The 17,181-nt window shown below is 41.1% G+C and overlaps 1 protein-coding gene and 1 pseudogene across 1 annotated transcript; both read left to right on the top strand.

Moving 5' to 3' along the window:
- The first annotated feature begins 171 nt into the window (after nt 1–171).
- On the top strand, nt 172–9,328 carry LOC111728602 (annotated as a pseudogene).
- Nucleotides 9,329–11,574: 2,246 nt separating this feature from the next.
- On the top strand, nt 11,575–12,609 carry LOC100943494 (olfactory receptor 2S2). Its single transcript, XM_003800226.2, has one exon. It carries the CDS (start codon nt 11,625–11,627, stop codon nt 12,582–12,584), a length of 960 nt encoding a protein of 319 aa, XP_003800274.1. The 5' UTR covers nt 11,575–11,624; the 3' UTR covers nt 12,585–12,609.
- The last annotated feature ends 4,572 nt before the right edge of the window (nt 12,610–17,181 follow it).

A 17,181-nucleotide genomic window follows, 5' to 3' on the forward strand; every position in this document is an offset into this window, starting at 1 on the left:
AGGACTTCAGAATATATATTTCCAGATATATAAAAAACATTTCAGGCAGCACCTGTGGCTCAAAGGATTAGGGCACTGGCCCCATATGCTGGAGGTGGTGGGTTCAAACCCAGCCCTGGCCAAAAAAACCCTGCAAAACAAACAAACAACAAAACGTTTCTTAAATCCATCATGGGTGAATAGGTTACTAACACAGTGGAATTAACCTGGTTAAGAAGTGAGAAAAAACATTGCTCCAGGCAGTTGGAGGGCCAAAACCTCTCGGGCTGGGATTCTCTATGTTCTTTTGGGTGAGACTCCGCCCCACCATTACCTAAGCAGACCAAGTCCAAATTGTCACAGACTGGACCTGTGGTTCCAGGAGATAAAGGAAGCTCTCCATTCTCACTTCCTCACATTTAGCCTTCCCTGTCCTTCAAGTCATTCCCTGAAAAGCCTACCTGATCCCATTCACCACTCCAGGCATTATATCTGATCTTTTGGGTCACCCACTCTTGCCCCAAGCACCTAGGTGCTCCACACACTCTGGTGGTGGTGGGGCCATCTCAGTCTCCTACGAACACTGCCATAGCTGAGTCCTCCAAAAGAGTTGACTGGTAAACAGACGGATGTTTGAAAACCCCTGAGTTCTGTGACGATTATGAGAGAGAACTGGGGGAGAGGGATGATTTAGTATCCAAAAGTGACTGGGCAAGAGAATACACAGACCTAGACCTGTTCATTCCACCACTACTAGACACAAAGAGAAAAGAGTATGATGAGAGTGAAGAGTCTCACATTTCTGACCATACTTTAATAAAATAGATTGGTCAATACATAGTAAATTTGAAGTAAATGTGTGATGCCTGTCTTGAATGTTTTTAGAAAAATTAAATACAAACAAGTGGGTGGCATTTCAAACCTCTCACTACTGGGTGGCTTGAGGTTGTAAAGAAGATCTAATTACCTACATTTTCCTTAGAACCACAGACAGGCCCATGGTCAGAGAAGATCTCTAATCATTCAGCAGGACGGGGTTTCCTCATTAGCTGATTGCATGTTAGGAGTTGGAGAATGCTGAAGTTCTTTGTATTCATCCTGCTGATGTACTCCTAGTGATGCTGCTAGAAAATGGAGTTCTCATCCTGGTGACCATCCTTGACTCACACCTGCACACACCCATGTACTTCTTCCTGAGGAATCTCTCTTTCCTGAACACTTGCTACATAACCTCCTCTGTCCCCCTCATCCTTGACAGCTTCATAATTCTCAGGAATATCATCCCTTACTCAGTCTGTGCTATATAAATGCTCCCTCCTTTGCAATGGAAAGACAGAGTGTTTGATCCTGGGCATGATGGCATTTGATCGATTGCTATATGGCCATCTGCAACTCCCTTAGAGACCCTAAGGTCACGATCAAAGCTGCTTATGTGTCCAGGGCTACTGGCTCTTGAGAGGATTGAATCATGACCTATCGATTCGTGGAGACAATGTCATCAACCACTTTACTGGTGAGATTCTGGCTGTCCTGCATTTGGCCTGTGCTGACATCTCCAGAAATTTGATCATTATGGCAGTTGTCAATGTGATATTCCAGGGCATCAATTCTGTTTATCTCTTACTCCTATGCATTCATCATTACCACCATCCCGAGGATTAGTTGAGGGGAGGAAAAAGGCCTTCTTCAGTTGCTCTGCCCACCTGAAAGTTGTGGTCATCTTCTATGGGATCATCTTTTTTGTGTATTGAAAGCCTAAGGATCCACTGAAGATAGACAAACAAGATGCTGCAGATAAACTCATCTCTTTCTTCTATGAAGTAGTGACCTCCATACTCAACCCCATCATCTACAGCCTAAGGAACAAAGATATGATCACCACTATCTATTATTTCATCAAAAATTACTCATCATTAGCTATGCACAGTGGTACACACCTGTAGTCTCAGCTAGTTGGAAGGCTGAGGCAGGAGGATCTCTTGAGACCAGAAATTCGAGACAAGCTTGGGCAACATAGTAAGACCTCATATCTAAATAAATAAATAAACATAAAAATAAAACTACTCATCATACCAAAACCTAGGAATATCTCAAGTTGAATGATAAAGGACAATTAATAGATACAAATGCTTAGAATTATCTGAAAAGGATTTTTTTTTGAGACAGAGTCTCACTATGCCCCCCTCGGTGAAGTGCCATGGCATCACAGCTCACAGCAACCTCAAATTCTTTGGGCTTAAGCAATTCTCTTGACTCAGCCTCCCAAGTAGCTGGAACTACAGGTGCCTGCCACAATGCCTGGCTATTTTTTTTATTGTAGTTGTCATTGTTGTTTAGTTGGCCTGGGCTGGGTTCAAACTCGTCAGCCTTGGTGTATGTGGCTGATCTGTAACCACTGTGCTACAGGCACCGAGCTTCTGAAAAGGATTTTTTTTTTTGAGACAGAATTTCACTTTGTTGCCTTCAGTGGAGAGCCGTGGCATCACAGCTCACAGTAACCTCTAACTCCCAGGCTCAGGAGATTCTCTTGCCTGAGCCTCCCAAGTAGCTGGGACTATAGGCACCCACTAGAATGCCTGGCTATTTTTTGTTGCAGTTTGGCCAGGGCCAGGTTTGGACCTGCCACCCTCAGTATATGGGGCCAGTGCCCTACCCACAGAGCCACAGGCGTTGCCCTGAAAAGGATTTTTTTTTTTTGCAGTTTTTTTTGGCCAGGGCTGGGTTTGAACCCACCACCTCCAGCATATGGGGCCGGCACTCTACTCCTTGAGCCATAGGCACAGCCCTGAAAAAGATTTTTAAAGCAGCATAATAAGAACATCTCAATAAACAATTACAAGCATGTTTGAAACAAATAAAAAAAGAAAGTCTCAGAGAATAAATGAAAGTCATGAAGAAAAAAATGAAGATTTTAGAACTGAAAAAATGCAATGACTTATTTTTAAAACTCAGTTAATAGACTCAACAACAGAATTGAGGGGACAGATGAGAAGATTAGTGAACTTAAAGACGAAACTTTGGAAATTACATCAATTCCAACAACAGTGAGAAAATCAACTGAAAAAAAAAAAAAGAAAAGAGTCAGGGAACCTACAGGATTTGACAAAATATATAAACTCAACACATACTGCTGCCAGCAACCCCATCCCTCCACCTGCAGAGCTTCTGTGCGCTATACATGTCTCCCAGAAACTGAGTATAAGACTGACTGGTACCTACTGTGTGACAACACCCTCTCTACAACTTGTGCAGATGCTGTGCCCAGCATATGCCCCCCTACAACCTGAAAACTGGCCCATCTGGCAGCCTTTGCCTCCAGCAAAGCCATACCACTGCCCTCACAACACCTATAGAATAGTCCACAAGGCAATTTCAGATACAACTGACATTGATTACAGTCAAAGAAATCACATGGAGACTACACTACTGCATTCACCCAGAACCAAATCGAAAACATCCTAGCCAACTGACACTATAAGACACATCTATAGGAAAAATCTTTCTCTATGGAAGCTAATCTATAAAATTGGAAGAGATAACTGTTTCACCAGATGCACAGGTATCAATACTGGGCCAAGAGAAACATGAAAAAAATAAGGAATATGGCACTTCCAAGGGAACACAATAATTCTCCTGTAACAAAACTGAAAGAAAAGGAAATCAAAAAAGTGCCTTAAAAGGATGTCAAAGTAATGACCCTAAAGAAACTCAGTGAGATACAATAGAATATAAATAGATCAAGAAAATCAGAGATTCATGATCACAATAAGAAGGTCAACAAAAAGATCGAAATCATAAAAGAGAACCAAACAGAAAACTTGAAACTGAAGAATTCAGTGAATATGATAACAGTACAATCAAGAACTTCACCAACATAAAAAGAATTTCTGACCTTGAAGACAGGTTGAAATAATGCAGTCAGACCAAAAGGAAAAAAAAAGGAGAGGAATTTAAAAGGGTAAAGAAAACCTACACAACTTATGTGATACCATTAACTGAATAAATATTCACATACAAATTTCAGAAGGAGAAGAGATGGGAAAGGAATAGAAAACTTATTCAATGAAATAATAGCTGAAAACATCCAGAACCAGGCCATTCAAATATCCTCAAATAGACTGAACCTAAAAAGATCCTCTTCAGGCTCATTGTAGTCAAATTGTCAAAAGTCAAAGATAAGCAGAAAATTTAAAAAATAGTGAGACAAAAGCACCAGGTCACATAAAAGGGAGTCTTCACTTAGACTAAAAGCAGATTTCTCAGCAGAAGTCTTATGGGCCAGGAGAGAATGAGATAAATATAATTAGCATGCTGGCTCAGTGCCTGTGGTTCAAGTGGCTAAGGTGCCAGCCATGTACACCCAAGGTGGCAGGTTCGAATCCAGCCTGGGCCCACCAAACAATAATGATGGCTGCAACCAAAAAATAGCCAGGCGTTGTGGTGGGCACCTGTGGTCCCAGCTGCTTGGGCAGCTGAGGCAGGAGACTCGCCTGAGCCCAGGAGTTAGAGGTTGCCGTGAGCTGTGGACAGCTTAAGGCTCTGTCTCAAAAAAAAAAAAAAATAATAATAATAATAATAATCAGCGTGCTAAAACAAAAACACTACCAACCAAGAGTACTATGCTTAGCAAAACCATCCTTTAGAAATGAAGGAGAAATAAAGTCTTTCTAAGACAAGCAGCCGAAACACATCCTACTTAGTGAAGTATCTCAAGACTGGAGGAAAAAGTATCCAATGTACTCAGTACTATTATGAAACCAATTTACAATCACTCACACTTTCATATGAAGAATAGATCACAACTATACCCCAGGATGAAGGAGAGACGGGAATGGGAGGGCAGGGAGGGCAGGGAGGAGGTCAGATGGAGAGAGGGTAAACGGTGGGATCATACCTATGGTGCATATTGCAAGGGTACATGTTGGATCCATTAAGTATAGAGTATAAATGTCTTAACACAATACTTAAGTAAATGAAGTGAGGGATATATTAACCAGTATGATGTAAGCATTCTAAATTGTATATGAAATCAGCACATTGTACCCCATAAATGCATTACTGTATACATGATCTACCTCTTTATGATTTAATAAAAAAAAAAAAACTGGGGCAATTCATCACCACTGCACCAGCCTTATGAGAAATGCTTAGAAGCAAAAGGACAGTAACTGCTATCATGAAAACATGCAAAAATATATGATTTGCTGGTAAAGAGGACACAAAAGTGAGAAAAAAAGGAATCAAACCATGTTAACTACCAAAAACTACCAAGCCACAAAGGCAAACAATGAAAGAAAGAAATAAAGGATATATAAAACAATCAGAAAATAAGGAAATGACAGAAATACATCCTCAGCCATCACTAATAACCTTGAATATAAATGGATTAAATTTTCCTTTAAAAGACATAGACTGGCTGAGTGGATTAAAAATTAGACTTAACTGTATGCTGCCTACAAGAAATTCACTTCGCCTATAAAGATAAACATAGACTGCAAGTGAAGAATTGGAAAAAGTCGTTCCACACAAATGGAAACCAAAATCAACTAAATAGCTATACTTCTATCGGATAAAATAGACTTTAAATCAAAACAATAAAAAAAGATAAAGAAGGTCACTATATAATGATAAAAGGATCAATTCAGCAAGGATATAATATTTGTAAAACTAATTCAATGTCTTTTTAAAATTGAAGGGAAATATACATTTATAGGGTGGTACCTGTGGCTCAAAAGGGTAGGGCGCAGGTGCCATATGCCAGAGGTGGCGGGTTCAAACCCAGCTCTGGCCAAAAAAAAAAAACAAACATATATATATATATATATACACACACACATTTATAACTTATGGCAGTTGTCCATTTTTATCATTTTTAAGTATATAGCTCAGTTGTGATACATATCTTTATGTTCTTCCCCGCCCATAGCCATATTATTCAGCCATAAAAAAAAGAGTGAGATCTTGGCAATTGCAATAATATGGATGGGACTGGAGGCCATTTGTTAAGTGAAATAACCAAGCGCAGGAAGGCAAACATTCTTGTCCACACTCATATTTGGGACCTAAAAAGAGATTTCAGGGTCTTTTTATGATCAATATTTTTAGCCAAAGGGGAACATTCCTCACAGAATATCCCTCCAGAATGTTATTTTTAAAAAGCCACAGCAAATATATTAAATAATGAAAATAGTGAAAGCATTTTCTCTGAGATGGGAACAAGGTAAGGATGTTTGTTACACCTTCCATTCAGCATTGAACGGGAGGAACCAGCCAATGTAGCAAGGCAAGAAAAAAATGACAAGTCTAAAAGTTTGGAAACAAGGAAAAAACTGTCATTATTCTCAGATGGTATTAATGCTACTATGGAGAAAATCTAAAATAATTTACAAATATAAGAATTAAACAGAGTTTAGGAAAGTGATTAGACATTAAATCAATATGCAAAAAAATCTATTGTATTTTTACATTTAAGAAAGAGATTATAAAATTTTTGTTAAAGATACCAAAAACTGTAAAGTAACTAGGAGTAAATCTGCAAAGAGCTCCAAGATCTTTAGGCATAATATCATTAATTATAAATTATAAATTTTTGGATGATATTAAAATAAAGAGAGAACTATTTACTGCTCATGGGTTGGAAAGCCCGATGTTATAAAATTGTTAGTCATCTTCAAATTGATGCAGAGAGTCAATGTAATCCCAATTTTTAAATCATAGAAAGAATTATCACAGAATTTAAGAACCAGGTTGTATAGTTTATACAGAAGGGGCTAGGCGCCTGTAGCACAATGGTTTGAGCACCAACCCTGTTGACCAGGGCTGGCAGGTTCAAACCTGGCCCGGGTCTGCTAAATAAAAACAAACAAACAAAATTGAACAAGTGAAAATAACAGAAGAACAAAAGGACCCAAACAGCCATGGCACATTTGAAGAGATATTGGGAGGGGTGAAGAGATTTACCCTGTAAGAAATCAAAACCAGCCATAGAACAATATTAATTAGGGTGGTATAGTGATAACTCAGAAATAGACCAATAAACCAGTAGAAAGGATTAGAGATACAATTCACAGACTTATTCATGTTGGGAGACTTCTTACACAAGAGATGATACTGCAGATCAGTAGAGAAATGGTGAGTTGTAAATAGGAAAAGTAGGAAGATGATTATGTTCCAGGAGTAGTGTATAAAATACTTATAGCATGGGTGGTGCCTGTGGCTCAACGGAGTAGGACAATGGCCCCATATGTCAGAGGTGGTGGGTTCAAACCCAGCCCCGACCAAAAAAAATACTTATAGTAGCATTCACTTAGAAGCAACCCAATTAATCATCAAAGTAGAATGTATAAATAAGCTGGGCTTACCTATGGGAGGGAAAGGAGAGTACTGGGGTCGTGAAGGGATACCCAGGAAGCCTCAAAGTTACTGGCAATGTTCCATCTCTTACATAATGTTATGAGTCCCTAAATTAAAGATGTGTTTCATATACTCTTATATTAATGTGCACATGCATGTGTTACACTTCACATTTTAAATTCTTTTAAACAGCAAAAGTGTTGACTACTAACTTTTAAATACCACAATGCAATATAAAGTCTTACCTAACAGATTGGCAAAGACTAAAAAAAATCTCAAAAACGAACATATGTTGGCAGAGTGTGGAAAAATAGACACTCTCATTCACTGATAAATGTATAAATTGGCACATCTATCAAAACTACAAATGAGCATAAAACAGATACATTTTAACAACATATGTTAAATTATGAATACGAAAGGGTAGTTATCACTGAATAGCAATCAACTTGGTATGAAAGGGTAATTAACACTGAATAGCAATCAACTTGGAAATGCTAAATGACACTCAGTAGCAGACTGGCTAATTATAGAAGGGTATACCCTTACTATGGAGTATACTCAGCCATTTAAAAACATGAGGCAGGGCTGGGCACAGTGGCTCACCCCTGTAATCCTAGCACTCTGGGACGCCAACGTGAGTGGATTGCTTGAGCTCAGGAGTTCGAGACCAGCCTGACCAAGAGTGAGACCCCCTTTCTACTAAAAATAGAAAAAAATAGCTCGGTGTCATGGTGGGCTCCTGTAGTCTCAGCTACTTATGAGGCTGAGGCAGGAGGATTGCTTGAACCCAAGAGTTTGAGGTTGCTGTGAGCTAGATGACACCTCAGCACTCTAGCCCAGGCAACCGACAGAAACTTTGTTTCACAAACAAAAAATAAATAAATAAATAAATAAGCAAGCATGAGGCAGCATTATTTTTTTTTCCGGGACAACTCACCAAAGTGTATTTTTAAGTGACTAAAGCAAGATATTAAGGCTATGTGTATTTGAGTAAATTTGTTTCAAAAATATGTATTAGTGTATCTATAGAATATCTCTGGGGGAAAATAAGCATATAAAAACTTGCTAGTATTGGTTGCCTCCTAGAGAATAACTACACGATTGGAGAGAGAGGCTTTATTTAATTTTTTATTTTTCTTTTCTTTCTTTTTTTTTTTTTTTTTTGAGAAAGAGTCTCTCACTTTGTTGCCCCTGGTAGAGTGCTATGGCATCACAGCTCACTTCAAACTCTTGGGCTCAAAAGATTCTCTTGTCTCAGCCTCCCAAGTAGCTGGGACTATAGGTGCCCACCACAACACTTGGCTATTTTTAAAGACAAGGTCTCACTCTGGCTCAGGCTGGTCTCGAACTAGTGAACTCAGGCAATCCACCCACCTCGGCCTCCCAGAGTGCTAGGATTACAGGCATGAGCCACCACTTTATATACTTCTATATCTTGTAGTTTAGTTCCAAGCACAAGTAATACCTACTGATAGAATGACAATAATCGTGGTGGTGGCGATGCTAATCATAACAAATGATAATAAAGAGGATCAAGTGTCCCAACTCTGCCACTCACTGGGTCATTGTTAATTGTTTAACTTAAAAGTCTGTTCCTTAGGACAAAAATATAATGGGATAATAATATAAATCTCCCTCGACAGACTGGAAGAGGGACTCAATACCCACGTGTTGCTGGATTTTACTGAATTCAGATAACCTACAAAAAGTTGTCACAGTGGTGCTCAGCATGTGGGGCAGCTCGGTCCCTGGAATAGTGCTACTAGTGCTGCTGCTGCTGCTACTGTTGCTGCAAGACATATGTCCACTGTCCCATTCTAGATCTCCAGGACATCAAGTTGGGGACAAGGTGCTCTTCTCTGAAGCACACACTGCCTTTGCTTCTCTGAGAACTCAGGCCAAGCTCTGGAAGAAACCAGGACTTCTGAGGACTCCTTTCCATCTCCAGAAGGCCATGGTCTTGTCCCTGCCTCTAACTGGAAGGGAGGTGTAGCCCCAGGAGCCCCCAGAGATGCATAGGGCCTGTGCCCCATGCACACGTGACATTCCAAACTTTAAATTGCTTGTGGGATTAGCAGGGCCCCTGCTGGAATAATGAGGGAGTCAGGGCCTCAGTGGAGTCCACAGTGCTGCCTGGGGACTCCAGCTGCTGGGGAAAACTCACCCTCAGGATGTCCAGGACCCAGATCAGGATGCCAGGTCCTCTACATGAAGCGCCTGTGGCTGAGACAGCAGCACTCACCTGGCACAGCTGGGAGGAAGGAAGGAAGGAAGACATCCCCCACAGCCTAGTCTTCCCACAAGATTTAGGAGGAAAAAGAGGAAAAACAGTCTCTAAGGTAAAGAAACAGGCAGGGGAGTGTCAGGGGTATGTCTGTCTGGCCAGAGACTGATCTGGAGGGTCTCTGGGATCAGGAGACTCAGAGAAGTGGCCACCAGGTAGGAAACAGCTACAAGAACTGGGCTGGCCAAGGACAAAGGGGGTGTCCTCCACGGAGCCTTTCTCTAAGACCTGCTTTCCTGCCTAAGCTCCCAGAAACCTTCCAGCTGACCTTGGTCTTAGTGCCAAAGCTGAGAGGAGCCACCAGGCCCTCCAGGGTGCCCCATGCCCAAGTCACTGTCCTTGCTGCTCTGTCCTCTCATGAAGCCCAAGAGGGAGGCTGGCAAGGATGCCTTCCCTACTCTGCAGGTGAAGAAGAGAAGCTCAAGGAAAATGGGGCAAAAGGGTGAGGTCAGGGGATCCTACTAAGAGAAAATTGGGGAAATGTTGAGGCGGCACCGAGAATTCCCTGCACCTGTTGGCTTTGTGATAATTTTTTCCCAGTCACTTCTTATCCACACATATTTTTTTACCTAATCAAGATCATGAAAGTGTGTACAACTCAGATTTTACCCTTTATTTTATCATTATACTGTAAAATATTATCATGTGAAAAACTTTAAACACAACTTTAAGCTTCAATTTTCCATGATATGGAATGCAATGGTTTCTTAGGCATTTCTCCTTTCCTATTTTCATGCACAAAGGTTGCTGTGATGAATAATTCCAGCTTGACTGAGAGGTACTGGCCATCCTCTCTCATTGTTTCTTTAGAATGCTTCCTAGGGGAACATTGCTGAAGTGATGGGTAGGCAAGGTTTTTGGATTTTTTCATTTTTCCAGGCAAATTACTTTCCAGAAAGTCTGCATGAGAGTGTTCGGGGCTCTGTTCACACCACACTGGCTGCAGAGACAGATAGGGCTGAGATCATCCACCAAGACAGATCGCTGGGACAACTGAGGCCCCACATCTGCTGGATGCAGCCACTGAAGTATAAGCCTTCCCTCAACTCTGAGCTCCTGCTGGCTCCTCCTGCTCGTCTCCTGCTCTCCCTCCTCCTGCCGGGCTGCAGGTGCCAGAGCTCTTTCTTCACCTCCACCTGGAGTCTCCTTCGAACCTGACACAGCCCTACTTCCTGTTGAAGTTTCCTGAATGAGCAAGCAAGAATTCTGATCTCCCTTAATGCACACACAGGCACACACATACACACACCCCTCACACCCATGGGGTGGGCAGTCATCTTTACAAAAGCCTGCTTCCTGCCTGGGAGGACAGGACAAGGTGGTCCACAACAGCTCTCAAGATTTGGGATGTCCTGGGAAGCACTTGCTCAGCCTTCTTGTGCAAGGGGAAACTGAGGTCAGACAATCCCATCAGCTCTGGTCCCAGAGTTCATCATCCTCCCAGCTGTTCAGTTCACTCTGATTGAACAAATGAATTCAGCAGCTTTTATGTAACAGGCACTGAGGCTTCCAGATCTCACGTGTCACTTGTGCCCACATGTGGGAAGATAGATGCCTCTGTGTGAGGAGATTTATCTGGTGGGAGGGGGCATGTGGCTTCCCTGACAGAAGTCACTCTCTATGCCCTCTGCAACTGCAGCATCTCCTTGTCACTGTTGAATCTGGTTTGTGGCACTGACTGTACCGTTTGCCTTTTCATTTCCTGGAGTAGGGAGAGACCCTGGGAGGAACAGGAGATAGACTGGGGCAGAAGTGCATGGTGGGGCACCCAGGTGGGTGAGTGTGCACTGAGCAGACAGGAGCACCCTCCTGTGCTATAGTGGAGGGCAGGTACATACGACTGCTTAGGATGCCACACACACACCCCACTGTCTCTGTCACCTTTCTCTCACACACTTGTGTTCTGATTGTGGCAGGGACTTGATCCCATCCTGAACACCTGGGACTTTTCCCAAGAAAGTGTGATGTGCTGCTTCTACTTTGCTGATGACAGCTGGAACACCATATGGAAAAGGCCAATCAGTCCTCCCCTGTGATGGGCTTCATTCTCCTGGGCCTCTCTGCCCACCCAAAGCTGGAGAAAATATTCTTTGCACTCGTCCTGTCGATCTACCTGGCAGTCCTGCTGGGCAATGGGGTCCTCATCCTGGTGACCATCCTGGACTCCCGCCTGCACACGCCCATGTACTTCTTCCTGGGGAATCTCTCCTTCCTGGACATCTGCTACACAACTTCCTCATTCCCTCTGGTCCTGGACGGCTTACTGACTCCCAGGAAAACCATCTCCTTCTCAGGCTGTGCTGTGCAAATGGCACTCTCCTTTGCCATGGCAGGGACGGAGTGCCTGCTCCTGGGCATGATGGCGTTTGATCGCTATGTGGCCATCTGTAATCCCCTTAGGTACTCTGTGGTCATGAGCAAGGCTGCCTACGTGCCCATGGTCATCAGCTCCTGGGCTATTGGTGGTGTCACTTCAGTGGTAAACACATCCTTAGCAATGCAGCTGCCCTTCTGTGGGGACAATGTCATCAACCACTTCACCTGTGAGATCTTGGCTATCCTGAAGTTGGCCTGTACTGACATCTCCATTAATGTGATCATCACAGAGGTGTCCAATGTGATTTTACTGGGGGTCCCAGTCCTGTTCATCTCTGTCTCCTATGTGTTCATCATTGCCACCATCCTGAGGATCTCCTCAGCTGAGGGGAGGAAAAAGGCCTTCTCCACCTGCTCTGCCCACCTCACGGTGGTGATCATCTTCTATGGGACCTTATTCTTCATGTATGGGAAGCCCAAATCTAAGGACTCCATGGGGGCTGAAAAACAGGATCTTTCCGATAAACTCATCCCCTTCTTCTACGGGGGGGTGACCCCCATGCTGAACCCCATCATCTATAGTCTGAGGAACAAGGATGTGAAGGCTGCTGTGAGGAACTTGGTGAATCCTAAGTGCTTCACGCAGTGATGGTGGAGGCATCCTCTGTGGTTGCCACCCACGTGGAAGAAAAGAATCATAGTTGCATCAGCTTCCATTCAAAAACCAAGTCAAGTCAACCAGAATGATCTCTGATTCCTAAGTCTATTTGCAGGAAATGTTAAACTTTTCAAATGCAATCTCCTAAGTTTGAGTCATAAGTCTGAAAGTTTCAATAGATGCTAGACTCAATAAATGTGCTAATTGACTGTAATGAAGCCATTCTGAACACATGCAGAGGTCGTAACACGGCAGCCATGGGAGCAGGCCTAATGGCCCTTACCATGTCTGAGCTCTAGAGTTAGCACAGGCAAGTGGGGAGGTTCTCATAGCAACTTTTCCAACCTGTTGGTGTCATCAGGAGAATCCCAGAAACCAGGAGGAAGTGGAACTGTCTGGCAGGGTTTCAGTTTATTAAATTCAGTTTCCATGAAAGGCTGAGCAGAGGCAAAGGCAAGTTCTCCACACAGACAGCTTTTGGCTGGGAATCATCTATTTTGATAACTGAGTGTCTTTTTAGTTGTGACATATTGAGCCTATTTTTTCTAGGTATACTGCAAATTATGAAACACTGCTAAAAATTAAATTAATTCAAGAAAGAAACTAGAACTTGAATTTGACTTTCATTACTAATAGCATTTGCTAACAGAAATGCTAGTATTCTGATAGATACTAACTGATGTTCTGAAAAGAAAAAGAAAAGGAGATTATAGATAGATAGAAAGATAGATGGATGGATAGATAAGTAGCCTGACTAGATTGATTGACTGATGATGATGATGATAATAGACAGACTAGATAGATAGAGCCAGATGGTATCTAAATAATTTGAAGACTTTAGGGCTAGACTTGGACAGGTTCTTTATTCCAGGTGTGCTCAGAGCCTTTATTATGGAAAGGTCCATTGTGAACATCCAGCAGGGTATAAAGTCTGTAACATTTTCAGAGCCACCGACGTTCAGCACAATAAAAACTGGGGAGCATTTTCTTATCTATGACCTTGGGCAGGTTGCTTAACCTCTCAATCTATTTCTTCAGCTACAAAAATCTAAGCACTCAATTTTATATCCAATAATAAAATGCTATAAATGCATGTTTTGTAACTTGTAAACCCCATAGGAATGTCAGACAGGAGTGGTAGTATTAACGAATGCCGTGCAGTGCTGTGCGCCATGCCAATAGACAGAAGACATATGAGAGGTTCAGAGATGGCTGTGCATGAAAAGAAGAGGTTTTATGGTAGAAGCCCCAGATGCCAGGGACATTTCTGGAGTGAGCGTCTTCAAGGTCCAAGTGCCTCCTACGCTGTTTGTGAAGCTGCATCACTGTGTGCGTTGCGCCATTCACAGCACGAGAGTCATCAATGGGCTTAACGAAGCCCACAAGAACTGAACACCTCTACCCCAGTTTAGATTTGTAGGTGCTGCCCCAGGACCTCCACCAAAGCTCATGTAAGGAGCTGATTTCTTAAGGACTAAAGAAAGACTGTCCCCTAAAAAAAAAAGAAAGAAAAAAGAAATAATACTTTAAAAGAAAAAATTGCCTCCTTGAGTACATTCTATAAAAGAAAAAGAAAAAAGAAAGGAAGCGGTTTTATGGCAAGTTATACCAAATCCTGAGAATATCAAGACTGATTTTAAAAAGAAAATTTAAAAAGTGAATCCCATTTTGAGAATAGATTTTGGAAAATTTCACTTAAAGTGATATTTAAATTTTCTCATATTGATTAAGAATGAATTGCAAATCCTCATTTCACTCAATCAAAATTCAATAAAATTTCACTTTCTTGCATTAGTCTAAGTTCCTGAACTCCACTTGCACTAGAAGAAACATCATCTTGCTCCTGCGAATACACCAGAGTGACATCTAGCGGCCATGCAAGCCAACTTCAGACATTTACAGAGCCATACAGCGTTGCTAGAAGAGGCTTCACAGGTCTCCTTGTTCACCCCCATCTACATGATGCAGGAAGTTTCCCTCCATGCCCCCGACCCCAGCCGTCCAGCGTCTGCTTGGACACTTCCAGTGAAGGAGAATCAACGATTCCAAGATCTCCTGTTCATTCAGCCCTACCAGCAAATTCTTCCTTTAATTGTGCTGACTTATGCCTATCTCCAGTCGAGTCTACCTTTTAGTCCTAATTCAGCTTTGTACCTCTACATAAAATGTCTTATCTCTTCTGACATATGAAGCTAGTTCTCCTGGGCCCCCGAGTCTCTCTCTCCAACATAAACAGCCCTGGTACTACCACTAAATCACCCAATTCACTGAAGTGATAGGTATTAAACTGTGTCTACAGCATCATCTGTTTGCTTTCAACAGTAGGGAAAAAATTAAAATTTCTGAAAATACCTTAGGGATAATAATGACAGTGCTAAACTAACTGTTTCCCCAGGGCAGTTGAGATCAGTCTGGCATAGAGAGACACTTAGATAAGTCTACCCTGTGTGAGGCTGTGTTCTTGACTCAATTTCTCTTCTTTGAGAAGAAGCCATATCCTTTTATATTACAGATGACACTATCGTGATATGATTGATGAGTCAGAAACAATGCTTCTAGAAAGAAAGGTGCACTCCACTCCTACTCTGTTTTGAGGGGAAAGTGAGGCAGAACTACTAGTATGTCATACTTAATCATATATGCAAATGTATTATTTTAAAATCACAGTTCTGGGTCAGTGGTGTTTCAGTGTTTTATTCTAGTGACCTAATCCCCAATTAAATCTTTAAGCTGAAACTCCAAATATAAACATGTCAGTTTTGGTTGAAGCAACCATGAGGCTAAGGCAGAATGGAGCTGGAGGCAGGAGCTGGGCTCTCTCACTCAGAGAGTGCCCTTTGTCTCCTCCCCTAGGGGTCCTAGTCCACAGGTACTACCACCAAACTCCAATCTGGTACAAACCACTGTTGCTGAGAAGATAAGAAATTTTATAAGAATATTTTTGTTCAATGCTCAGAAATAAATGTGAAAATCTTTGGAAAAAAATACATTCTAAGAAAAATAAATGCCCCAGTTAATCATTAAAGAGATCAGCAACCTAAAAACACCAATTACCTAAGAAGAAATCAAAAAGTTATCAGAGTTATCACCTTAAGACATTCCAGGCTTAAAAAGCTTCAGAGATGTGTGTTATTAAACATTCAAGGGACAAAATGTCTATTTCGTTATTTCAGAGCATACAGAGAGAAAGGTATCGTCCAAATTGCTTTAACTAGGCCAGCATAACACTGATACCAAAACATGACAAAGAAGATGGAAAAATCTAGACATCCATCTCATTTATGTGTATGGATACAAGTGTGTTATAGAATTGAGCAAAACAAAAGAATAATAAACCATATACAAGTAGATTTAGTTTTTAAACATAAGGCTGGAACAATTCAAGGTTATCTATCAGTATAATTCACTACATTTTGAGAGAGAGAAAATTGGTACTCTCAATAGTTCCCCCAAAGCTATTTGTAAAAGTTAAAAATCAATTTCTGAGTTTTAATCTCTTTTAATAAAATAATAATGAGTATGCTTGTTAATAAAACTAAGTTTATGTCTCTAACAAAAAATATGTATCATGCCTGATGGTGATTTAAGTAGATTAAATCAATTATAATTTAACACTGTTCTGAAAATATCAACCATTGAATCACAGAACAGAAAGATATATAAGATGGAAATGGAAGAAAGTAGGACAGAATTTTATTATTACTGACAACTTACGTATTGGAATATTTATTTATACCTGGTCAAAATGGGAAAAATCAATCAAAAAGTATTTTTAAAAAACAAGTAAATTCAAAAACAAAGCTACTTACAAAATTAATATTCAAAAATCAAGTTTTTCATATAAACAGTAACCAGGAGAAAATACACTGAAAACATTCACCTTATTAGTAATGGGGGGGGGGGAGGCTAAGAATAAAATAGTCCTAAGAAACCACAGTACCTGCATGTACAAAACCCTAACATTGTACTCTGTGGAGACAGCTCAAAGGAATATTTTAATAAATTGAAAGAAATAACCTAGGTAAGAAGTGTAAATTCTTTAGTCCTCTAAATTAACATACAAATTTAATTCAATCACAATCACTGACAAGACAATTCTCATTCACATAGAAATTCAACCCCATATAACATAATTTATATAGAAAACATGTCAAAACAGCCAGAAATTTTGGGGAATAGACCCACAAGGGAAACTAGTTCTGCCAGATATCAAAATGTATAAAAGGTACCATAATAAAAACTTTGGTACTGGTGGAGATACAGTTAAACAGATCACTGAAATGATTAAAGTCCAGAAATTGACCAAATATATATATTTAATCTGTGATAAGGTTTATGTTAACTTTATAATATGAGAGCTATTGTCTCTCGGCTTCAAAGCTATCCTTCCATATCTCATTTGTGACTTTTGGCTGGGATTCCGGAAACCACGTTTCTGCTTTGCCAGGTGTCTACCTAAAGATGCTGCCCACGGGGGGTGCTAGAGGGAGAGTGGAAGGCTGGAGGAGGGCAAATGTTCTTGAACCTTGGGGTTTACTTCCTGCCCCTGTTTGCCCCAGCAGCCTACATCTGTTGGTGTTACATCCTT

The sequence above is a fragment of the Otolemur garnettii genome, unplaced genomic scaffold, assembly GCF_000181295.1.
Source record: "Otolemur garnettii isolate 467f Iridium unplaced genomic scaffold, OtoGar3 scaffold00172, whole genome shotgun sequence".
Classification (NCBI taxonomy): domain Eukaryota; kingdom Metazoa; phylum Chordata; class Mammalia; order Primates; family Galagidae; genus Otolemur; species Otolemur garnettii.